Below are 19,326 nucleotides of genomic sequence, written 5' to 3'. Positions count from 1 at the left end.
ACATATTAATGTGTTTGTGAATAAGCCTGTGAGTAGGAAACTAAATTTTAGTACATATACCATTATGTGTTTATATGTATAAATGTAGAAAAACATACTTACTTGGAATTGATATTAAATTGTGTAAGTTTGTAAATAAGATTATATGATATAAAAGTATTAGTTTAATTTATTGATAATATAGATATTCAAGTTCTCAATGAAAATTATATATAATTTTTAACAATACAAGGTTTGTGAATTTATTAATCCTTATAAGTTTATAAACGAAAATCATTCTATATGATTAATTGAAATAATTTGATTTCAAATATAATTTATTTATTAATTATTAATATAGATTTGTGAAGGGGTAAAAAATTTAGTCGTGATGTTTACAATATATGAAGAAAAAGAGTTAATTATGTAGCTTGTAAACAAAATCGAGTTTTTTTGACAAAAAATAAATAAAGTTGGAACATATAATATAATTTGTTAATAAACTCGAGTTCAACAGGTATTTGAAATAAAAATGTGAGGAAGTAAATTAAAGATGACTAGTGGAACCACACAAGGAGGAGGCTAGTGGAGGTCTACCCCGTATGCCCCTGGTGGTCTCCCATACTGATCCATCCTTTAATTGACAATGCTAGTCTAGGATCAGAATTCCAATGAGTTTGATGACCAGGCAAGGCATATCTCCTGGAAAGGAAAGCTATATGAGACACTGACAAACCTATTACATATTGGGGTTTATTACGACTCATCCACCATCAATTGCATTTAATGTGATTGAAATTGTCCCTTACCGACTGCTTGAGGCATGCTATAGTAAAAAAATCCCATTAGTATACTAAAGAAGCTCACTTCTAAGAGCATTCACAATTATGAATACTATCTTATTTTATTTTACCATTTTAAAAAATTACTTTATTAATTATACCATATCATTTTACAATCCTCCTAACATCTCAACTTTTATTTTACAATATAACACATTAAAATTATATATTTACATAATAAAATAATATATTTTAAAACATAAATAAAAGCCAGCACGAAGAGAGAGACAGAGATTGAGACGGGAGAGAGAGTGGGAGGAAAAAGGATTGAATAAAAAAATATTATTTCTCTTTACAATTGTGCTACAGTACCATCACAAATTTGTGATGGTATTGTAACACAATTCTCCTTTTTTTTAGGATACAAGACATATACAATACTTGATGTTGGCTTGTTTTTTGCTTTGAATTGTAAATTCCTCAACATATACCATCTACCTCGGGCCACTGCGGATGCTCTAACGGTCTAAAACACTTGATTTAAGGGCAAGATTTAAGTTGAAATTGAAAATTTACCCCCCCTATCAAAGCCAGACTTATCCACTGGAACAAGTTATATTATATCGTGTTTAGCACAAAAAAAAAAGTTAAATTAGATCGTATGCTAACGAGGTTGTAACTTGTGCTTACGTAGATGATGATGATAAGATGGTCTTATCTAGATGATGTTCACACTAAATATTATGAATTGATCACTTGTCACAAAAAATTATAAAAAAAAAATTGAACACATAATGTAAAATTAGACAATAATTAAAAACAAATTTGAATTTAAATTTATATTTTTTAATCAAAACTAAAACTTCATTTAGAATGAATCAATTTAGGTTCTAATCATACTAAGACTTTATTACAATAATATGATGTGATTGGGGCTTTGGGGAAGAATATTAACATATCAATAATTTAGATACGATATAATTTCAATCTATAACGTTTGTTTTATGATTGTGGTATGCCTTTGTATTAGAACTAATTTCACTCTCTCTTGTATGTGTGTGTTTGTTTCTTAAAAAAAAATATATATATATATATATATATATATAATATTCGCTTCATGATTATTACTCTTTATAATTAACTAATATACTAATCAATTTTTAGTATAATTAGGGATTAAATCCAGGGATAGAGCCAAAACTTTGAGTTAGGGGGGACAGTTTTATTGTTGCCTGTGCGCGGCAGTTTCAACCTCCAATTCTGCTACTTAGCTGCTAATTTTTTTTTTGTGGGTAAGAAAAAAATTATTTTTGTTTAGAATTTTTTAAAGGGAAGGGCTATTTATTTTGGATAAAATTAGTTAATTGAGCTTAATTTTATTTTTAGTTTTACTAGTAATTTTTGTTGTTGAGCTTTTTTTTTTTTTGGCTTATATATTTTGTTTTAAATTTTAGATCTATAAATTTTTTTATGGTCACTAAAATGAGGAAGAGCTACAATTTTTTTTTTAATTTTATAAATTACTGATGTGATACGTGATTATTAGCAAGTAAAAAAATTATGTAAGTGTTGTACCCATATGCAAACTAATAAAAATTTGCTACCAAAATAATTTGTAAAAATATTATGAAAAAGTTTGTGAGTATAACACTATTCTTAAAAGAATCAATAATATTGTTAAAGGGAAACAAAATGTAATTTTATAAAACAAAATTACTAAAATTAATACACACATATAATAATATATATATTTTTAAAATTTAAAGGGCATTGTCAAGCCCCTAGTCCAAGGGTTGTTCCGTCCCTAATTAAATCTCGTATCTTTTATTATACGGCAAAGAATCCAAGACTAAATATATTTCCGGAAACTGGAATTGTGGTCTTGGTCCCATTGAGTACTAGAACCAAAAGAGTCACGTCAATGAGTCTAAGTGGAATTTGGGATCATGCATTTAACATGCTGATTCGTAGTTCGATTAAAGAAAGGAGAAGTTGATTAAACATAGCTTTCCTCAACCTTTGACCAAACTTATAAGAATTTCATTAAGACTATTTTGTCACAAAGATAATGATCATCCATCACTTACAGTGTCAAGTGTCAAATCTAACTAATTCAGTGAAAAACGACTATCTCTAAGAATAGAGACTAGAGATCAAGTGTAGAACTTAGAACAATTATATCCTTTTCATAATGGATGTCTCTCAGGGTTAAAGCCTTCAAAATTCAAATATCTTTGTCTTCCATTCAAAATTTCACCTCTGGTTAATTGAAAAGGAGGGACCCCTTTCGGAGGTGGGTAAATGAATAGCATATATAAAACACTTATAAAATCCTATCTATAAGTGGATAAAACACTTATAAACCTTATAATTTTATAATTTTAGTGTTATAATTTTTTTTAATTTTTTTTGAATAAGTTTTAATTTTGAGGATATGGATTAGTAGGAGAATATTTTATTTTGTGGACATTTTAAGTGGAGTTGGAGATATATTTTTACTAAATTGTGTTTGAGTTTTTTCTCTATTAAGCTTAAAGTTTAAGAGCATTTCTAAAACACGTAGAAATCCAATTCAAAAAAAAAAAATTCTCTTATAAATAATATAAATATCATGTGTGTGTCGATGAATATTATTATTACTATTTTTGCAAGCAGCCCAAAAGCCAAAATTGGTAAATGCTATGGTATTTAATTAAAAATTGGTAAATGCTATGGTATTTAATCAAAAATTACTGATCGATGTTTTTATTTGCCCCACAACTTTCTCGAATTAAGAAACAGAATAGTGAAACACTATATATTAATTTCATGTCATTGGACTTGTTTATTTGAGAAGATTTGAAAATTTTATCCGCTGGGATTTTTCAAATCTCTTCAATGGGCATATGAAGCTATATATCATCATTATTATTATTATTTCTATTAGAATTTGGATTCCAAGCTTTTTCAACCATAAAGTACTCATATCATTTAGCTTTTAGAGTGGTGTGAAGACACGTAAATCACCACAAACACGTTTCCATCACAGCCACACACATTTCTAGTACAACATCATTAGGTTGGGCCAACCTAAACCCTCCTGTATGTGTTGAGCGCGTTGACCATGTTCACTTTATTTTCAAAAGAAAAAAAAAGTTGTCGATTGGCCTTCTTGAATGTTTATGTCCGGAATAGTAATTTTGTTTTTAATCTTCTCGCAAGCAATTAAACCATGAAACCCTCTGATAAAATTTATAAAATAAAAAATAAAAAACCATGAAAACCTCGAAAAGTCCCATTTGCTCAAAACCAATTTAGCCCCGCCTCTTGCAACTTTGTGTTGTGGGTTGCTTCGGCATCATAGCCGGCCTTAGGCCTAAGTTACTTAGACCATCATCTAAAGCCCCCTACTAGATAAAAACTCTCAAAGTTTGAGGCAAAAATTAATATATATTTTTTAGAAAATAATTTGTATGGAGATCTAGGAAAAAATAGTTTTACATTTTTATTTTCTACTTTTAAGAAATTACAAATAATTGAGTAATACTAGAAATAATATAACTTTAAATACATGAGTCTTACAAATATGTGTTTTTTTTTTTTTTTTTATACAAGTTAAAATTTCAACTCTAGCCTAATCTAAGTGTATATATGTGTGAAACTCACTCTTGGAGACTTGAACCCCTGCCCTTCTTCACCCCCACACTCCACAAGCATTTATACTTGTAGAGTGACTATCGCACTAAGAGTGCGCGGTGGTACAAATATATGTGTTAGTAATTACAATAAATAATTTAGATAGAAAAATGCTAAAAATACTATATGTTTTAGTTCAAAACCTTTACAAATTAATGTGACAATTAATATGATTTGTGTACGTTACCAACTTATTAAATACATTTTTGAATTACTTTTCGTTATTGGTGATACATTTTTGTAAGTCTCGTGTTGTAAAATTTATTGTATTTCTAACATCATTCATTTACATACTTATTTATTATCTTCTTGAAGTATCACTAATCACATCATTGCTATCGTTTGTAAGTTTTTTGTAGTAAAATTTGTTATACCTTTAGCATTCACCCTCCCCCCTCCAAAAGCATATTACAAAATAAAAGAAATAGATTCATGTTATAAAAAAAATTATGATATTAGATACTAGTTAGATATTACTTAAGTGATGACAAAAATGCTCCATTTAAATATATCGCCTTAAGCCTCTAAATTTGTTGGGCTGCGAATGCTCGACATTTAGCCTAAATTGGCTTGATGGTATAAAACATGGCGACGAATAGTGTTATGCTCGGTTGTGCGTTGGTGGTATTATTGAGCTTACCCAACCTGTATATTGGAGTATGAGGTAATGATTACACACGCAAGCTCCCATTTTTTTTCTCATCTTAAATAATAATAATAAAAAACCAGTGAAAACAAAAGAGACATACATAAATGCACGCCGGTAAGTGATTACTCTTTGCATATTGAATATTTAGCAATCATTTTGTACAACTTTTTATATTTTTAGTTTTTGGAAAATAGAATATATTTGTAAATCTAAAAAAGGAAAAAAGAAGAAGTACGTATTCAAAACAAGATATCAACTTGTACCCCAATTGTGAACGTAGTGTATTGTCAATTGTGTAGCATTGAACAAACGTGATAGTAGGCGTAAAGTCTATGTCTAGTCAACAAAAAATGAACGTGAGATTGTAGTAGTATTATTATTCAGAACTGTAAGCAGAGATACAGTTGGAGGGTCGGGGTCATAGATTGCCTGTGATCATTTGTCGCAAGTGCATGTCCACGTTCTTCGCATGAAAACTAATTCAACTAATGCATGCGATGATGTGACTCCAAAAGTTTGATGGGCTGTGTTCCTAATTGCAATTACAAGCAGCTGTCCATGATGGGGTCGAGACATTATTTAATTTTTCTAAGTATATATTATGATTGATATTTTTGCGTTTCATTGATGTACTAGCTGGTTTGCCCGAGAGGTTAAGGGGGAAGACTTAAGATCTTCTGCACATAAGTGCGCATGGGTTCGAACCCCATAGCCAGCACTTTTGCACAAAAAACATTTATATTGTTTCCTAAGTTTTGGGTATTTTTCAGGCAGCTCCATTTTAACAAAATGGTCCAAATCCAGTGTCAAATCATATCATTGCTCCTTGGGTTCTGCCGAATAAAGGAGCCCAACTAGACAACAACTACGATTGCCAGATGTTTTTTGCTCATATCAGCAAAGCTGATTATTACCCTACAGTATAGCTTGAAGTATTTGTTCCATAAAGGTTTTTTTTGGGGTCCTCCACTCGTGTCGTGACTCGTGATATGAATCAAATCCTTCAAGGACCTTAACCCCACTTTAAACATAAAAAAAAAGGATTTTTTTAAAAAATAAGTATAAAAACCAAACAATATTATTAGTTAGCCAATGTTTGAAATAAATTTGGTATCTAACAAATCGAGTATTTGGGGCTTGATTTTGAAATGTTAAATCGAGTGCGCTGAAGTCGATTTCAACAACGTGTTAGCTGATGTGGACATTTGGTCCACGTTGGCATAGAAATTGAGTCCTATGGACTCGATTTCTTTTTGTTTCAGCACTCAAACTCTTTCAGCAACCGATTCTTCCTTTCCCTTTTTTACTTCTTTCAACCAAGCCCCAAAAACCTATGAACTAATCAAATCCAAAATAAATCAAACCCATTCTCCTGAAGTTTTCGCCTGAAGTTTCCATCGCTACTTTCCACTTATGCCGATTTCCATCGCTTGAAATTTTCGCCGCTTGGGTTTAGTCGGAATCGGCGCCTGGGTTGCTGGGTATATGTTCTTCTCCTCCACTGGAGCGGCGGTGAGAATCGGTGCCTGGGTTGCTGGGTTTGGTCTGAATCGGCGCCAGGTTTTGCATCATTTCTTTGGGTTTTGTTGATCTCTGGGTTTTGATTTCTGGGTGTGGTACTAAATCGTCGTTGCTTTGCTGGGTACGAGTTCTTCTCCTCCACTGGAGCGGCGGCGAGAATCGGCGCTTAAGTTGCTGGGTTTGGTCGGATTCGGCGCTAGGTTTTGCATCATTGCTTCTTTGGGTTTTTGCTAATCTCTGGGTTTTGATTTCTGGGTGTGGTACTAAATCGTCGTTGCTTCTTTTGGTTTTGCTGATCTCTGGGTTTTGATCTCTGGGTGTGGTACTAAATCGAGTCCATAGGGCTCGATTTTTATTTGACAGAACTCGAGTCCTGTGGACTCGAGTTCTATGCCGACGTGGACATTTTGTCCACATCAGCTACGAACGACGATGAAATCGAGTTTAGTTCACTCGATTTAGCATTCCAAAATCGAGTCCATTGGACTCGATTTGTTAGATACCAAATTTGTTTCAAACCTTGACTAACTAATAATATAGTTTGGTTTTTATAGTTATTAAAAAAAAATCCTAAAAAAAATCTTAAGTTTAGAAAATAAACAGTCGAAAATATTTAGCAAATGTAATTTATTATTCAATGATTTTGTGGGTGTAATATATTCTTTATATTTAAATTATATTACAACAGAATAATCTTCTAATTGGATCTTCTTAGAAAAATATTTTATTCAAATATTATGCCAATACAATATTGATTCAAACACAAATGTCTTCCACTTTGGATGGAAGACGGCTTGGAGATCTTTATGATGGAATTGCAATTAATCTTTGGCTATGCACTTAATAGAGATTTCTCGTTCTTCATGTTCTTTGTGTGTTTTTCTAATGATTTTGATTTTTGAAGATTTGTGGTGGAAGTTATTAGGGGCTTTAGAACTTGAATTTGATGAAGGGTCAATGGATTAAAGTCTTTGAAGTTTCTGGAGGCTTTGAAATTTAATTCCAATAGAACTCTCAAACTTGGAAGGATGATTGGATGAATGTTCTTTGTTTTTGAAGATTTATGAGGGAGGTTCTTGAAGATCTTTGGATGCTTTAGAGCTTGATCATGGCAGAGTTTCGAGACTTCTAAATGTGTTTCCATTTGACTAAGGATGACCTCTATTTATAGGAGTTTTGAAGAGATTTAAAGACACATGGTTGACTCTCATTGGTGACACGTGTAAATTTAAATGAATGGACTTTATGTCTTGTTCTACAAGAAACTTGTGACATTGTGTGATTAGCCAAAGTGTCTTAATTTAAATAACACATGACATCATTCAATTAGACTATTTATGTTATCTTTGATGATGCTCAAAATTTAGTAGGTTGAATGCTTTGAGTTACGGTGATGACTTGATGACCTGAAGAGAAAGAGAAAGACTGTCAGGGGTGATCGGTGTGAACTGACCAATGATCCTTTGATGGTTAAGTTAATTTTCTCTTTTGAACACAAGAATGATGAATTAGAGAATAGTAGAACTTACCTTGGTTGAATGAGACTTAATCATTTTATAAAGAGTTAGGAGTGGGTCTACTTGTTCTGATCGACTATCATCATAGAGGATGTGTGGAGTTAATGGAGAATATGGAACGGATTTCGGGGAATCGTCCCCACGTTTTGGAATTACATATCGTGGTCTGATTGCATTGAAGATTGATCCATAAAAAGTTTCCTTTGAAATTATCTAAGTGTTGTTTGGTCATCCATGTCCTTGTGCCATGGATGACCATTCTTATTTGGAATATTAGCTTTTGTTGGACGGACCTTGTTCACGTTTGTGGTGCTTTTGTTGGGCTTCGTTCTTTACAAAATGCTCTAAACGCAATCTGGTCATGGACGACTACCATGGACAAACTAAACTTAATTCAAACACCTATCAATTTTAAATTAAAATATCAACGTGTGTTGACTTGTGATTGTATTTTAGTTATTCTTTCTAATTTTTATTGAGTGGCACTCAGAAAATTTTCCTTTGGTTTCTGAATTTTTGTAGTAGATATTGTATCTTATTATTTGCCACTTTAAACATGCTACATGAATTTGATGAAATAATTCGGCAACTTGTAATTGGTCAGAAATTTTAATTGTACACCTATCTTTGCACTTAGAGATTTGCCATTGGTTCCTCAACAATGATATGACTCAATGTACAAGCTGGTTTGCCCGAGAGGTTAAGGGGGAAGACTTAAGATCTTCTGCACATAAGTGCGCATGGGTTCGAACCCCATAGCCAGCACTTTTGCACAAAACGTTTATTTTGTTTTCTAAGTTTTGGGCAATTGTCAGGCAGATCCATATTAAGAAACAATGGTCCAAAGACTCCAAACCCAGTGTTAATATCATGCTCTAGTTGGGCTGTGCCTAATAAAGGAGCCCAACTAGAGAAGTTGGAAAATTTCGCAAGTTTCATTGGAAGAACTACGATTGCCAGATGTTTTCTACTCTTTGTTTTTGATAATAGATGTTTTCTACTCATATCTGAGCTAATCAAGATTACTATTTCCCTACGGTATGGTTTGAAGTATTTGTTGCGTACTTGAAGTAAATTTTTTTGTTGTCCTCCTCTTGTGATATGGCTCAATTCCTTAACCCCACCGCACCTTTCCAAAAGCATCTATGATAGTTGATGAGTTAAAACTCCTTTTTTTCGGCTGAGGACAGGAGTCGAAAGCAACATTTTTTGGGTTCATTGCAGACATATTGGGTTTCACGGACTGTACAACTGACGGTAACATTTTCCATTTCCTATAAACCCCTTTCCTTTTCATGATATACGGAAGATTGAAGTGTCTTTATTTGATAACAAGAGATTTATGAATTGAGCCCCTCAATACTCATAAAACGCACGCTGGCTAAAATCGCATTGTGCAACAAGTGTATATAGTTGACAATTTGTTTGTGTTTGTTGTGTTATGGACCTATGGTAAGAGTATTACAATACATATAATCCAACCCTAATGTAATCCATTTAATAATTGTGTCAAAATCCCTTAACCTCGACACAACTCGTTTATTAAGCAAATACAACTCATTTCAACCTATTTAATATACAATCTAAGAAAAAAAAAGTAAAAAAAAAAAGATTTTATTTTTTCTTTGTTTTTTGTAAAAGGGTAGAGAACATTAGTTTCAATGAAGAATTTGCCAATATAACCATTAAAATTATTTTACTTACTTTATTATATTTATATTGGATAAAAATGACATTTTTCATATGAATCAGGGTCATTTTCGGACTCCGGTTATTTGTGGGTTAAGTAGGTTAACACATAATTGACCAATATATTAATCACGTTAAAGCATGTCGACTCACTTTGTCATAAATCCATTTATACTAAACACTAACCCACAAATAACTGTGTCGTATTTGCAAATTATGACATACATTACCACCCCTATGTATTTACAACACTCTTCTAATATGTTACATTTGCAAACGTGAACCCCACATGCTCGTGACTTATTACATAAGGAATAGAGTTTTCATTTGAGCCAATTTGAAGGAATTTATTTCAACTCATTACGTAGCATCTTATAAAACTATTCACACATATTATTTAAGTCATCAGTAAGTCATTAAATCATGTGACTAAAAGAATGTGTGGATGGTTTTATCACTTTAATCACAATCGACACAAAGTAAGTTAAATGAATTTTCCTCCAAAATTGGTTGGGAGATAAAACTTTTTGAGATACCACACTCACTACCCAACCTTGTCTTAATTATCAAAACCACCAAAAAAATAAAAGGGGCTGTTGAAGGCCCAAAAGCCCTTGAAAACGCTTTTCTTTTAGCCTACTGCTAATGAAGTCAACCCAAACAAATGCTTACCCATTTCTGATACCATTCAATATGGGCTTGGATAAACGACTTTGTATACTAAACAAAACCCAATCCATGTTTACCCAATTCCCGAAGGTTGTGGAAATAGCTTGTTAAAGCTTTGATTTTATGTTTATTTTTGTGTAATGATTTGTAGACTGAAACCCATTACTTGTTACAGTTTATTATAAAAGCATGAAGCTTGATTTTGGTGGTCTTGGATCAACTGCACAACCACCGCACTTTGGGTCGAGCTCGAGCAGTGAATTTCTTGATGGGTTTTCAGCCACCCCATCCTTTGAGCTTCCTCCTAGTACTATCGATGTGAGTTTGAATGTGTTTAGTATTTTGTCTAATTTCATTTTCACATGAGGGAAAAGAAAGTAGAATCTTTTATTGGCTGAAATATTATATGAACTTAGTTTGTTTAACCCTTTTGTTGTTTCAGTTTGATGGATTTCAGAAAGAGGCTATACAAATGGTGAAGCCAGCAAAGGGAACAACTACACTTGCATTCATATTCAAAGAGGGTGTTATGGTTGCTGCTGATTCTCGAGCTAGCATGGGCGGCTATATCTGTATGTTATATTTCTGTTCATTCTTTTTTGATCTTTTAAATAATAGGTTTTGGATGCTGATTTTTGTACCTATCGCGTTTCATTGTAGAAACTAGACTTGTTGATGACCATCCTTCCTCTTCTTTTTTTCCCCTATCTTGGGTGTCTAGAATTTGGGATTAAGGTTTTGTTATTGTTGTAATGTGGGCGTCTAGAATTTGAGCAAATAAATCTAGTGCCACAAACTTTTCCACAATTTTGTTATGTGGCAACTCGTGAGTAGTGAAATCATGCACCCACTATTTTATTTTCACCACTCACAATTTGCCATACAGAAAAGTTGTGGAAAAGTTTGTAGCACTAGACTTACTCAATTTGAGCACCTGACTATTCTCACGAGGCCTTGGGAACTACTAGACAAACCCAAGGGTTGGTCACACAAACATGCTCACACTTGCTTGGTCTTAACAATTTCCTTTTTTAGTTTAAAAAGCATAGCCTGTATGTGTTCCTGTTTGAGATAGTTGACCAAATAATGTTGCAAGTAACATTAATTGTAGTGTTTGATTGTGTTGTTTTTGGATGTGAAAGCCATGCTGCATCGAAATCAATCCTTACATGCTTGGCACTATGGCTGGAGGAGCTGCTGATTGTCAGTTTTGCAACAGAAATCTGTGCATTAAGGAAATGTATTTAAATATTTTATGTTTTTTTTTCCCCCCAAATTTATAGTATATAGTTTCAGGCATGTTGGCTACAAATAATTTTGAGTCAGTGAATCAGTGATTGTAATCTATGGCATGTTGGGTACAAACAATTTTGAGTCAGTGAATATATATAGGACAAAGTTTAGCTACAAAATTTATTGTAGCCTAAGGCTACAACTTTACTCAATAAAATAAACGTTACTACATATTTTGAAAATCTAACCATTGAATTGCATGTTTTACATGCTTTTATTACACATGCCAAATTTTGTGTCAATCGGATATTATTTACTATATAATCTATATGTTTATATATTATGCATAATTTTAAACTACAAAAACTTGCAATTTAAACAATTTATTGATGACATAACTATTAATTTTTAATTTTTTAGAAATTTTGCAAGCATGGACGATATAATAAGAAGATGTAATCCAATGGTAGATTTCTCAAAATTCACTTCCAATAAAAAGATATTGGGTAAGTTTGTAGCCTTAAGCTACAACTAACATTGTAGCTAAACTTTGTCCATATATATATATATATATATATATATATATATATATATATCTATTATGATAGATTAGTATCTTTAACTCTTTGCTGTCTACTTTGTGGCGCTGATGTTGTCAAGCAAAGTTGAAGGTGTTCAGCGAACTTTTTTAGTATAGTGAAGTTTAATGCTTTGTTTATACAAAAAAAACAATAATGGATTTCAATATTCATTCAATGGCTGAGAGTATCGTTGGTTAGAAAGTGTAATGGTGGTGGTTTCTACATACTGGGTTATCTTGACCTTTTTTTCTTTTTCCTTTTTCCTTTTTTAAATAAAAAAAATTACATGTGTTTTCATCATGACACTTATTCCTTACTTCTTTTCAATGATGAATCTTGGAAATGGTAGAAATAATAATAATCTCTCCCAATAAGGAAAATGAATATGATTGGTTAAAGATTCACCTCTAATTTGACTGTTTATGTGAAGTGAGATAGGCATGTTTCTTAATTATCTTAATTATTTAAGTGGTGGCTTGCCAATTGCCATGGCCCAATGAAGAGACCATAGCCTAGCCAGAGAAAAAGGTTTGGTCTCCTGGGCATGACCTGGTGTGAATATGACACAGGGAGTTCCATATTCTTATGGAACCTTTGAAACCCAATATTTTTATGTTTTTGTTCTTTTGTCACATCCTAATTGACGCTTTCTTGGCATTATTTAGTGCCAACTGCATGAATCGGCAAACAAGCGCAGAATTTCAGTTACCGGGGCATCAAAGTTGTTGGCAAACATTCTGTACTCTTACCGTGGAATGGTTCTGTCTGTTGGGACCATGATTGCTGGATGGGATGAAACGGTAAAAACATATGAATGTATTATATCATGTTTTCACATTTTCTCTTAATCAGTCTCTTATAATATGTATTTTCTATGGGATTATAGGGTCCTGGACTATATTATGTGGACAGTGAAGGAGGAAGGCTCAAAGGAACGTGATTTTCGGTTGGATCTGGTTCACCCTATGCTTATGGTGTCCTGGATAATGGGTGTGTGCCTTCCCCATTATTCTATCTTGCCTAGTAATGTACTTGAAATTTGTTGTAGGAAACAATAATGTTGCATTATTGACAGTATTTTGTGAAATTGATTGGAAGTAGGTGGTATTATTTTCCTTGAAATATCAGATACAAGAGCAAAAAATTAAAACATATATTAAGGAAAGAAAAATCTAGCCACTGAGCTCTAGCTCACCTGGCACCTCCTCCCCTTATAAGTGCTAGGTGTAGGATAAAATTGTGGGTTCAAGACCCACTGGGCATGTGTGTAACTTACCAATATAAAATAAAAACAAAGGACTCTGAAATTTTTTTACTTTTGGGCTTGAATTTTGCTTTTGGGCACCGATATGCTGCTTCCACCCAACTCCTCCCTGCTTTTTGTCAAGGTTTATGGATGTATGGGAGGACTGGACTGTGGACTAAATATTGAAACAACTACTAGAATGTTGTAATTGCAGGCAATAATATAGGTGCTTTGTTTTTTGCAATTCTGCACTTGATCAATTTATATAGCATACAATGTACAAGATGCTTGAGAATTGAGGTGTATACAGGATGCCACTATCTAGGAACTTGGCCAAACAGGCCAGCCGTGTTCATATTGTTTAAAGTTTTTCAATTTGTAGAACAAACTTGTATGACTTGCATAAGCATAGGAGCATGCTGCCTTATACTGCTTTTCCTTATTCCACACCTTTTATGTTAATTTGAGCCCTTCTTTTCTTTCTTTAGTATTATTTTTTAACGAAATAATTTATATTTTTTCTGTTCCATTATCTTGCATTTTGTGCCAAATTTATTTGAGTCAAATGTATTCTTATACATACATACATACATATATATATATATATATATATATATAGATTTGTTTTCTATGGTGTGCTGCTGCTTACACCAGCTATCACTGATTCACTGTGATATGTCAATTGAAGAAGTTGCAGAGTTGGCTAGAAGGTCTATTTATCATGCAACATTCCATGATGGAGCCAGTGGTGGAGTTGCTAGCGGTACTCTCTCTCTCTCTCTCTGTGAACACCACACATCCATGATCACAATATGATTTAAGCTTGTTCTTTTTATCAGTTTATTATGTGGGGCCCAGTGGATGGAAGAAGCTTTCTGGTGATGATGTTGGAGAACTTCATTACAAATACTATCCGGTTATGCCAAGTACAGTGGAACAGGAAATGGTTGGAGTAGCTGGGGCATAAGGTTCCTTCTGTACTTGGACCCTACTGTAGATTCCTAGACATGCTTCCTAGCCAGAAAATCCTTCAAGCACATGTATGATCTGTTGGTCTTTGAAACAATTTATGGATAGACTAGTCTTTAAGGTTATCGGAGCCCCATTATTCATGGCTATATAGTTTTGTTGGGCAGTTTGTTGTTGCTGATGTTCACAAATTTTAATCAAACTCTAATTGATTTTACTATATTAATCTCTCTCTCTCTCTCTCTCTCCCTCTGATTTTAGTTATCTACTTATCTCTGTGTTCATGGAAATACATAATAAAACTCTTGCAATAGCTCTTGTGGGGCATTGCCGCATTGGTGAGGATTGACTTATTGGGTCAATGACTATGGTGGGGGACCGGTGCTGAGGGACCTCCTTTGATTTGAGAGGTTACTAACCCTTCTTTCGGCTGAATGAGAGAGGGTTAGTAACTAGAAACTTAAGAGGTGCAATAAGAGCATCTCCAGCCATCTCTCCAAATTTTTGTACTCTTTGGAGTATGTACAGTAACTTTTATCTACTTACTTTTTTAAATACACTTTTCAAAAGATTCTATCTTTTTTCTATTCCATTAAAATATTATTTCTTCATTATTTCTTTATTCTTTTTTTAATCTTCCTTCATCCGTTCATAATAGATATATATTTCAAATTCTCAACATCTATATTTTTTAATCTTTCAATGGAAATATTTTTAAATTTTCCAATAATGTTTTTTTAACAAATATCATTGAGCACTTGCTAAGATATAAGATCATCTAATTTTAATGAGAAGTGTCACGTTTACAACATTTTTGCAATAATTTCACAAAAAAATTAAATGTGGTAAGTTGTTACTAATTTTAATTTGAACCCACCACTGAAATTATTTTTTTACTTATCAATATTAGCTAATAACGGCCCATCACTTATAATTTATTGAGAAAATATTGTGATAACATTTCTCAATTTTGATTTCTTATTTTTCATTTTATTTTCCTTTTTCTCTTTATTTTTTTCATCTATACGTTTTTTCTTCTTCTTTTCTTTTTCTTATCTTTTTCTCCTCACACACGTATACCCACTGTGGGGGTAAAATAAATAAAATGCGTATTTGGGCCTTGGGCCTGGTTTGTTGGTGTAAGTCCGTCAAAGCAGAATCTTTGAGGCCCACAGACCAGTTCACACTACGAGAGGTGAAGGAGTCGTCCGAGGAAGTGTACCTCCTCGGACGGGCCTAGTAAAGGTCATGGGATGTACCAAGGGATTTAGAGACAGATTTTCGGAAGATTTATTGGGTAAAGACGTGATCCACATAGTGGTTAGAAGGAAGAACGTGTGAGAAATATCAAAAGAGAAAAAAACTGCTACCACTGCATTAAAGACCCTGCACCTACCTTCCTGGCTGCATTAATGGAGGAATGACCTCTGAACAGTAATATTCAGCCTTTCAACTATTATTTGAAGACTTCAAGAAGGTGGTTGATGGGACAAGTATCTATTTGGAAAATCTGTATTACACGTGGAAGAAGAAGAGGGATATAAGAAGACGAGAGAGGTATGAAGAGGGGGGGACCTTTTTTGAAACTAAAATTGTAATATTTTGCTTAAAGAAAGAAAGACAATATAAGTGGTCCTCGGCTTACGTCCGAGGAGAGTTTTTTGTCATATTTATCTATTATTTGCATAGATCGTAGCATTCGAGCCTGTTTATTAACTCTCCAATATCCCTAACTTAGGTTTCAAACCCATACTCTACAAATTTCATTGTATAAGACTCTTTGGGTCTGAGTCCATCTAGGAATTGGATTGGGTACAAATTGTGCACTTACACTCACTCTCCTCTTTATCTTCAACTTTTTCACTTTTGTTTTTGCTTTTCTACTTCACTCCAGAACACCTAGTAGCTCTCTCTTTCTCTTTCTCTTTCTCCTCTCTCTTTCACTTTTGTTCTTGTTTTTCTACTTCTTGTACTCGTGACAGTACATAGTTAATTTCTCACCACATACCTCTTGCATAATTTTATAACTCCATGGACCATCACAAACCAAAGTTCGTAAATATGAAAAATCTCATTTGAGAGAGAGAGAGAGAGCCAGTGGAGAACAAAAACCATATGGGTCTCTCTCTTTTCTTTTTTTCCTCTTTTCCTTTTATTTTTCTGATTTCATTTGGTTTATGAGAAAAATTGTTTGTGTTTGGATTGTGTTCTGTGTTTTGTAGCCGTTGAGATATAGAAAAGAGAAAGAGAGTGAGGAAGAAAGAGAAATGGAGGAAAGAGGAAAAAATAATTTTTTATTCAATTGGGTGATTATTTTAAGGGATAATAATGTTTAGAGTTGTTACAGTAATTGTTACATTGCTCTCATCTTCAAGAGAGCTACTGTAGCAACTCTAAAAATAAATTTAGAGTTAGAGAGGCTGTTGGAAGTTGTTTTTCATGTGTTTAATCTCTAAAATTGGTTTTAGAGAGCCTATTGGAGATGCTCTAACATTGTTTAAACTAGGGAGCCCCGGATGGTTTAGGGTAGGTCAGGGATTAATTTTTGTAATTCCACCTAACCACCCCCACCTCTCCCCCACCGCCCCTTCTCTCTCTCTCTCTCTCTCTCTCTCTCTCTCTCTCTCTCTCTCTCTCTCTCTCTCTCTCTCTCTCTCTCTCTCTCTCTCTCTCAAAAAAAGAAAAGAAAACGAGAGTCCTTAATAGTAGACTTGTAGTTGTACCCAAGGTTTATGCTAATACACTATTTAGAATGGGCCACCAGGTGGCTTATATCTTTTGAAAGTCCACGTGCATTCAAATCAGATATATTATTTAAAGAATTGGTAGATTTCAACACCTTTATAATAAATTTTAGGCCGCATCAACACTTTTACAATAAATTTTAGGTGACAAATTGTTATTAGTTTTAATTTAAATTCACAATTGAAATTACTTTTTTATCTATCAATAATAACTTGTCACATAGTATTTATTGTGAAAGTGTTGTAAATATAGCATTTCTCTATTATATATATCTAGAGTTGTAACATTTTCACAACAGTTGAGTTTTGAGATGTTGTCGGTTCCTTTATAGGTCCGAATAAAATGATAAAACATTATATTAGGACCATCACAATCAAAAACAATAGTATTGTCACAATTAAAAACAATTTAAAAAATAACGGTATTGTAAAAATGTCGTGGCATATAATTTCTCTTTTATCTATTCCACTAAACAGATTTGTGCTTAAACGACAGGTCACAAATGAGGCACTCATCATGAGCTCTGCTCTGCAGCCTTCTGGCATACTGAACATCTCTACAAATCTCTGTCAGAAGAGATAAGCAAGACACCTAGAAGGTGATGGAGGAGAAGGAGAGAGAAAAGTTAATCCAGGTTGGAGAGGTGTTTTTAGTGGAGACACTGCTAATGACAGTAGGTTTAGTTGAGACCAATGGAATGTTTTTGTTGAGATCGCTAATATTATCTACATATATGGGACCCATAGTTTCATAATCTAGTTGAACAAATGAAGTTTGATTTTGGATTAGAGTTCAATTCATGCTACATCCATTTAGATCCCTTTAGTACAAAGCAAACAACTCTTTTCTACTCCAAACTCTTTTCAATCCTTTTGTCCAGGAATATTGCTTCCGAATAGAAAATATTAGTGATCATTACGTGCTGGTATTTCATTTTTGATACTGTCCCCTCTAAATTTTTTTTTAAATGTTCAATTGACAGGTGTTATTGCAGCATTTGTTAATAGATCTTTAAAAAGTTTTGATATTATTTTTATGAAAAATATAAAAAATTTGTAAAAAAAATAATTTCTTTTTTCTCTTTACAATTTTTTTTTTTTAAAATTTCATAAACCATTACTTTTAGAATATTTGTTAACTTTTTCAAAAAAACAAAGATGAACTAAGAAAAAGTATACTTGTGAGATGTAATAGTGACATGAGAGACATCACCAAATACCGTTTTTAACATAAGCCAAATGAGGGTAATGAGCACATGCAACTCTCCCATAATCACATGCTATATATCATTTAGACAGATTAATTAATTTATAGATCCCACTCACAACTTATAACCAAGACACAAAGGATAACAAAATAATGGTAAAATACTTACCCAAAAACAAAACAAAACAAAAACAGTAGTACAAGGTGGAAAGGACATGTCCTCTCTCTCTTCCAGCTTTGTTAGCTTCTAAGCATGTTTTCATGATTGAGAGGGAGATATAATCATCAACCAGGTTTTCCACTCAGCAATTAAATAATTAGTTTACATCATCAGTTGCAAAATGATCATAAATAAAGAAACTCTACCTCTGCTGGAAAATATGGGTGGGACAAAAAAGCTAGGAGTGGATTAAAATGTGAAATAGAAGTGTCAAAGAAATTGTGCGCCCTAGAAAGTGGTGTTGGTTGTGTGAAAAGGATTGCTCTAAGAGGAAATTTTCTGTCCTCGTTCACTCAAGATGATATAAGGCACTATAATAACAAAGATTGATAATCATAACGAAACGTACGGTTTTTCTCTGTACATAATGGAACTTGACTGGGAAGACATTGCTCTAAAATACGTATAACTTGATTATGTAACAGAGACTCCTCTACCTAACAGTCCTTACCATTTATTTTGAGAGAATGTTTTGTATCATAAATTTGGCGCTGAATGTCTAACCAGTGCTATAAATTAAGCTCTACAATTATCTCCCAGATGTCAAAGTTTGCTTTATGTTCCCTCTTTTGCTGGGAATTTGTTGAGATGGGAAGATAATAATAAGCATAATAACTCTCTGAATTTGGCAATAAATGATTATGT

The 19,326-nt window shown here is 33.1% G+C and overlaps 2 protein-coding genes and 2 non-coding genes across 4 annotated transcripts; all 4 read left to right on the top strand.

The window, feature by feature from the left end:
* Positions 1–5,720: 5,720 nt before the first annotated feature.
* On the top strand, positions 5,721–5,803 carry TRNAL-UAA (transfer RNA leucine (anticodon UAA)). Its single transcript has one exon. It is a non-coding gene; the product is annotated as a tRNA-Leu (tRNA).
* Positions 5,804–8,805: 3,002 nt separating this feature from the next.
* TRNAL-UAA (transfer RNA leucine (anticodon UAA)) lies at positions 8,806–8,888 on the top strand. Its single transcript has one exon. It is a non-coding gene; the product is annotated as a tRNA-Leu (tRNA).
* Positions 8,889–10,647: 1,759 nt separating this feature from the next.
* On the top strand, positions 10,648–12,557 carry LOC142629321 (proteasome subunit beta type-5-B-like). Its single transcript, XM_075803284.1, has 3 exons — positions 10,648–10,799; positions 10,924–11,053; positions 11,624–12,557. The coding sequence occupies exons 1-3, from the start codon at positions 10,671–10,673 to the stop codon at positions 11,680–11,682; spliced, it is 318 nt and encodes a 105-aa protein (XP_075659399.1). The 5' UTR covers positions 10,648–10,670; the 3' UTR covers positions 11,683–12,557.
* Positions 12,558–12,584: 27 nt separating this feature from the next.
* Positions 12,585–14,740, top strand: LOC142629322 (proteasome subunit beta type-5-like). Its single transcript, XM_075803285.1, has 4 exons — positions 12,585–13,095; positions 13,182–13,285; positions 14,230–14,304; positions 14,381–14,740. The coding sequence occupies exons 1-4, from the start codon at positions 13,088–13,090 to the stop codon at positions 14,506–14,508; spliced, it is 315 nt and encodes a 104-aa protein (XP_075659400.1). The 5' UTR covers positions 12,585–13,087; the 3' UTR covers positions 14,509–14,740.
* The last annotated feature ends 4,586 nt before the right edge of the window (positions 14,741–19,326 follow it).

The sequence above is a fragment of the Castanea sativa genome, chromosome 3 (assembly GCF_040712315.1).
Source record: "Castanea sativa cultivar Marrone di Chiusa Pesio chromosome 3, ASM4071231v1".
Classification (NCBI taxonomy): Eukaryota; Viridiplantae; Streptophyta; class Magnoliopsida; order Fagales; family Fagaceae; genus Castanea; species Castanea sativa.
This window is presented reverse-complemented; position numbering and strand designations above follow the sequence as displayed.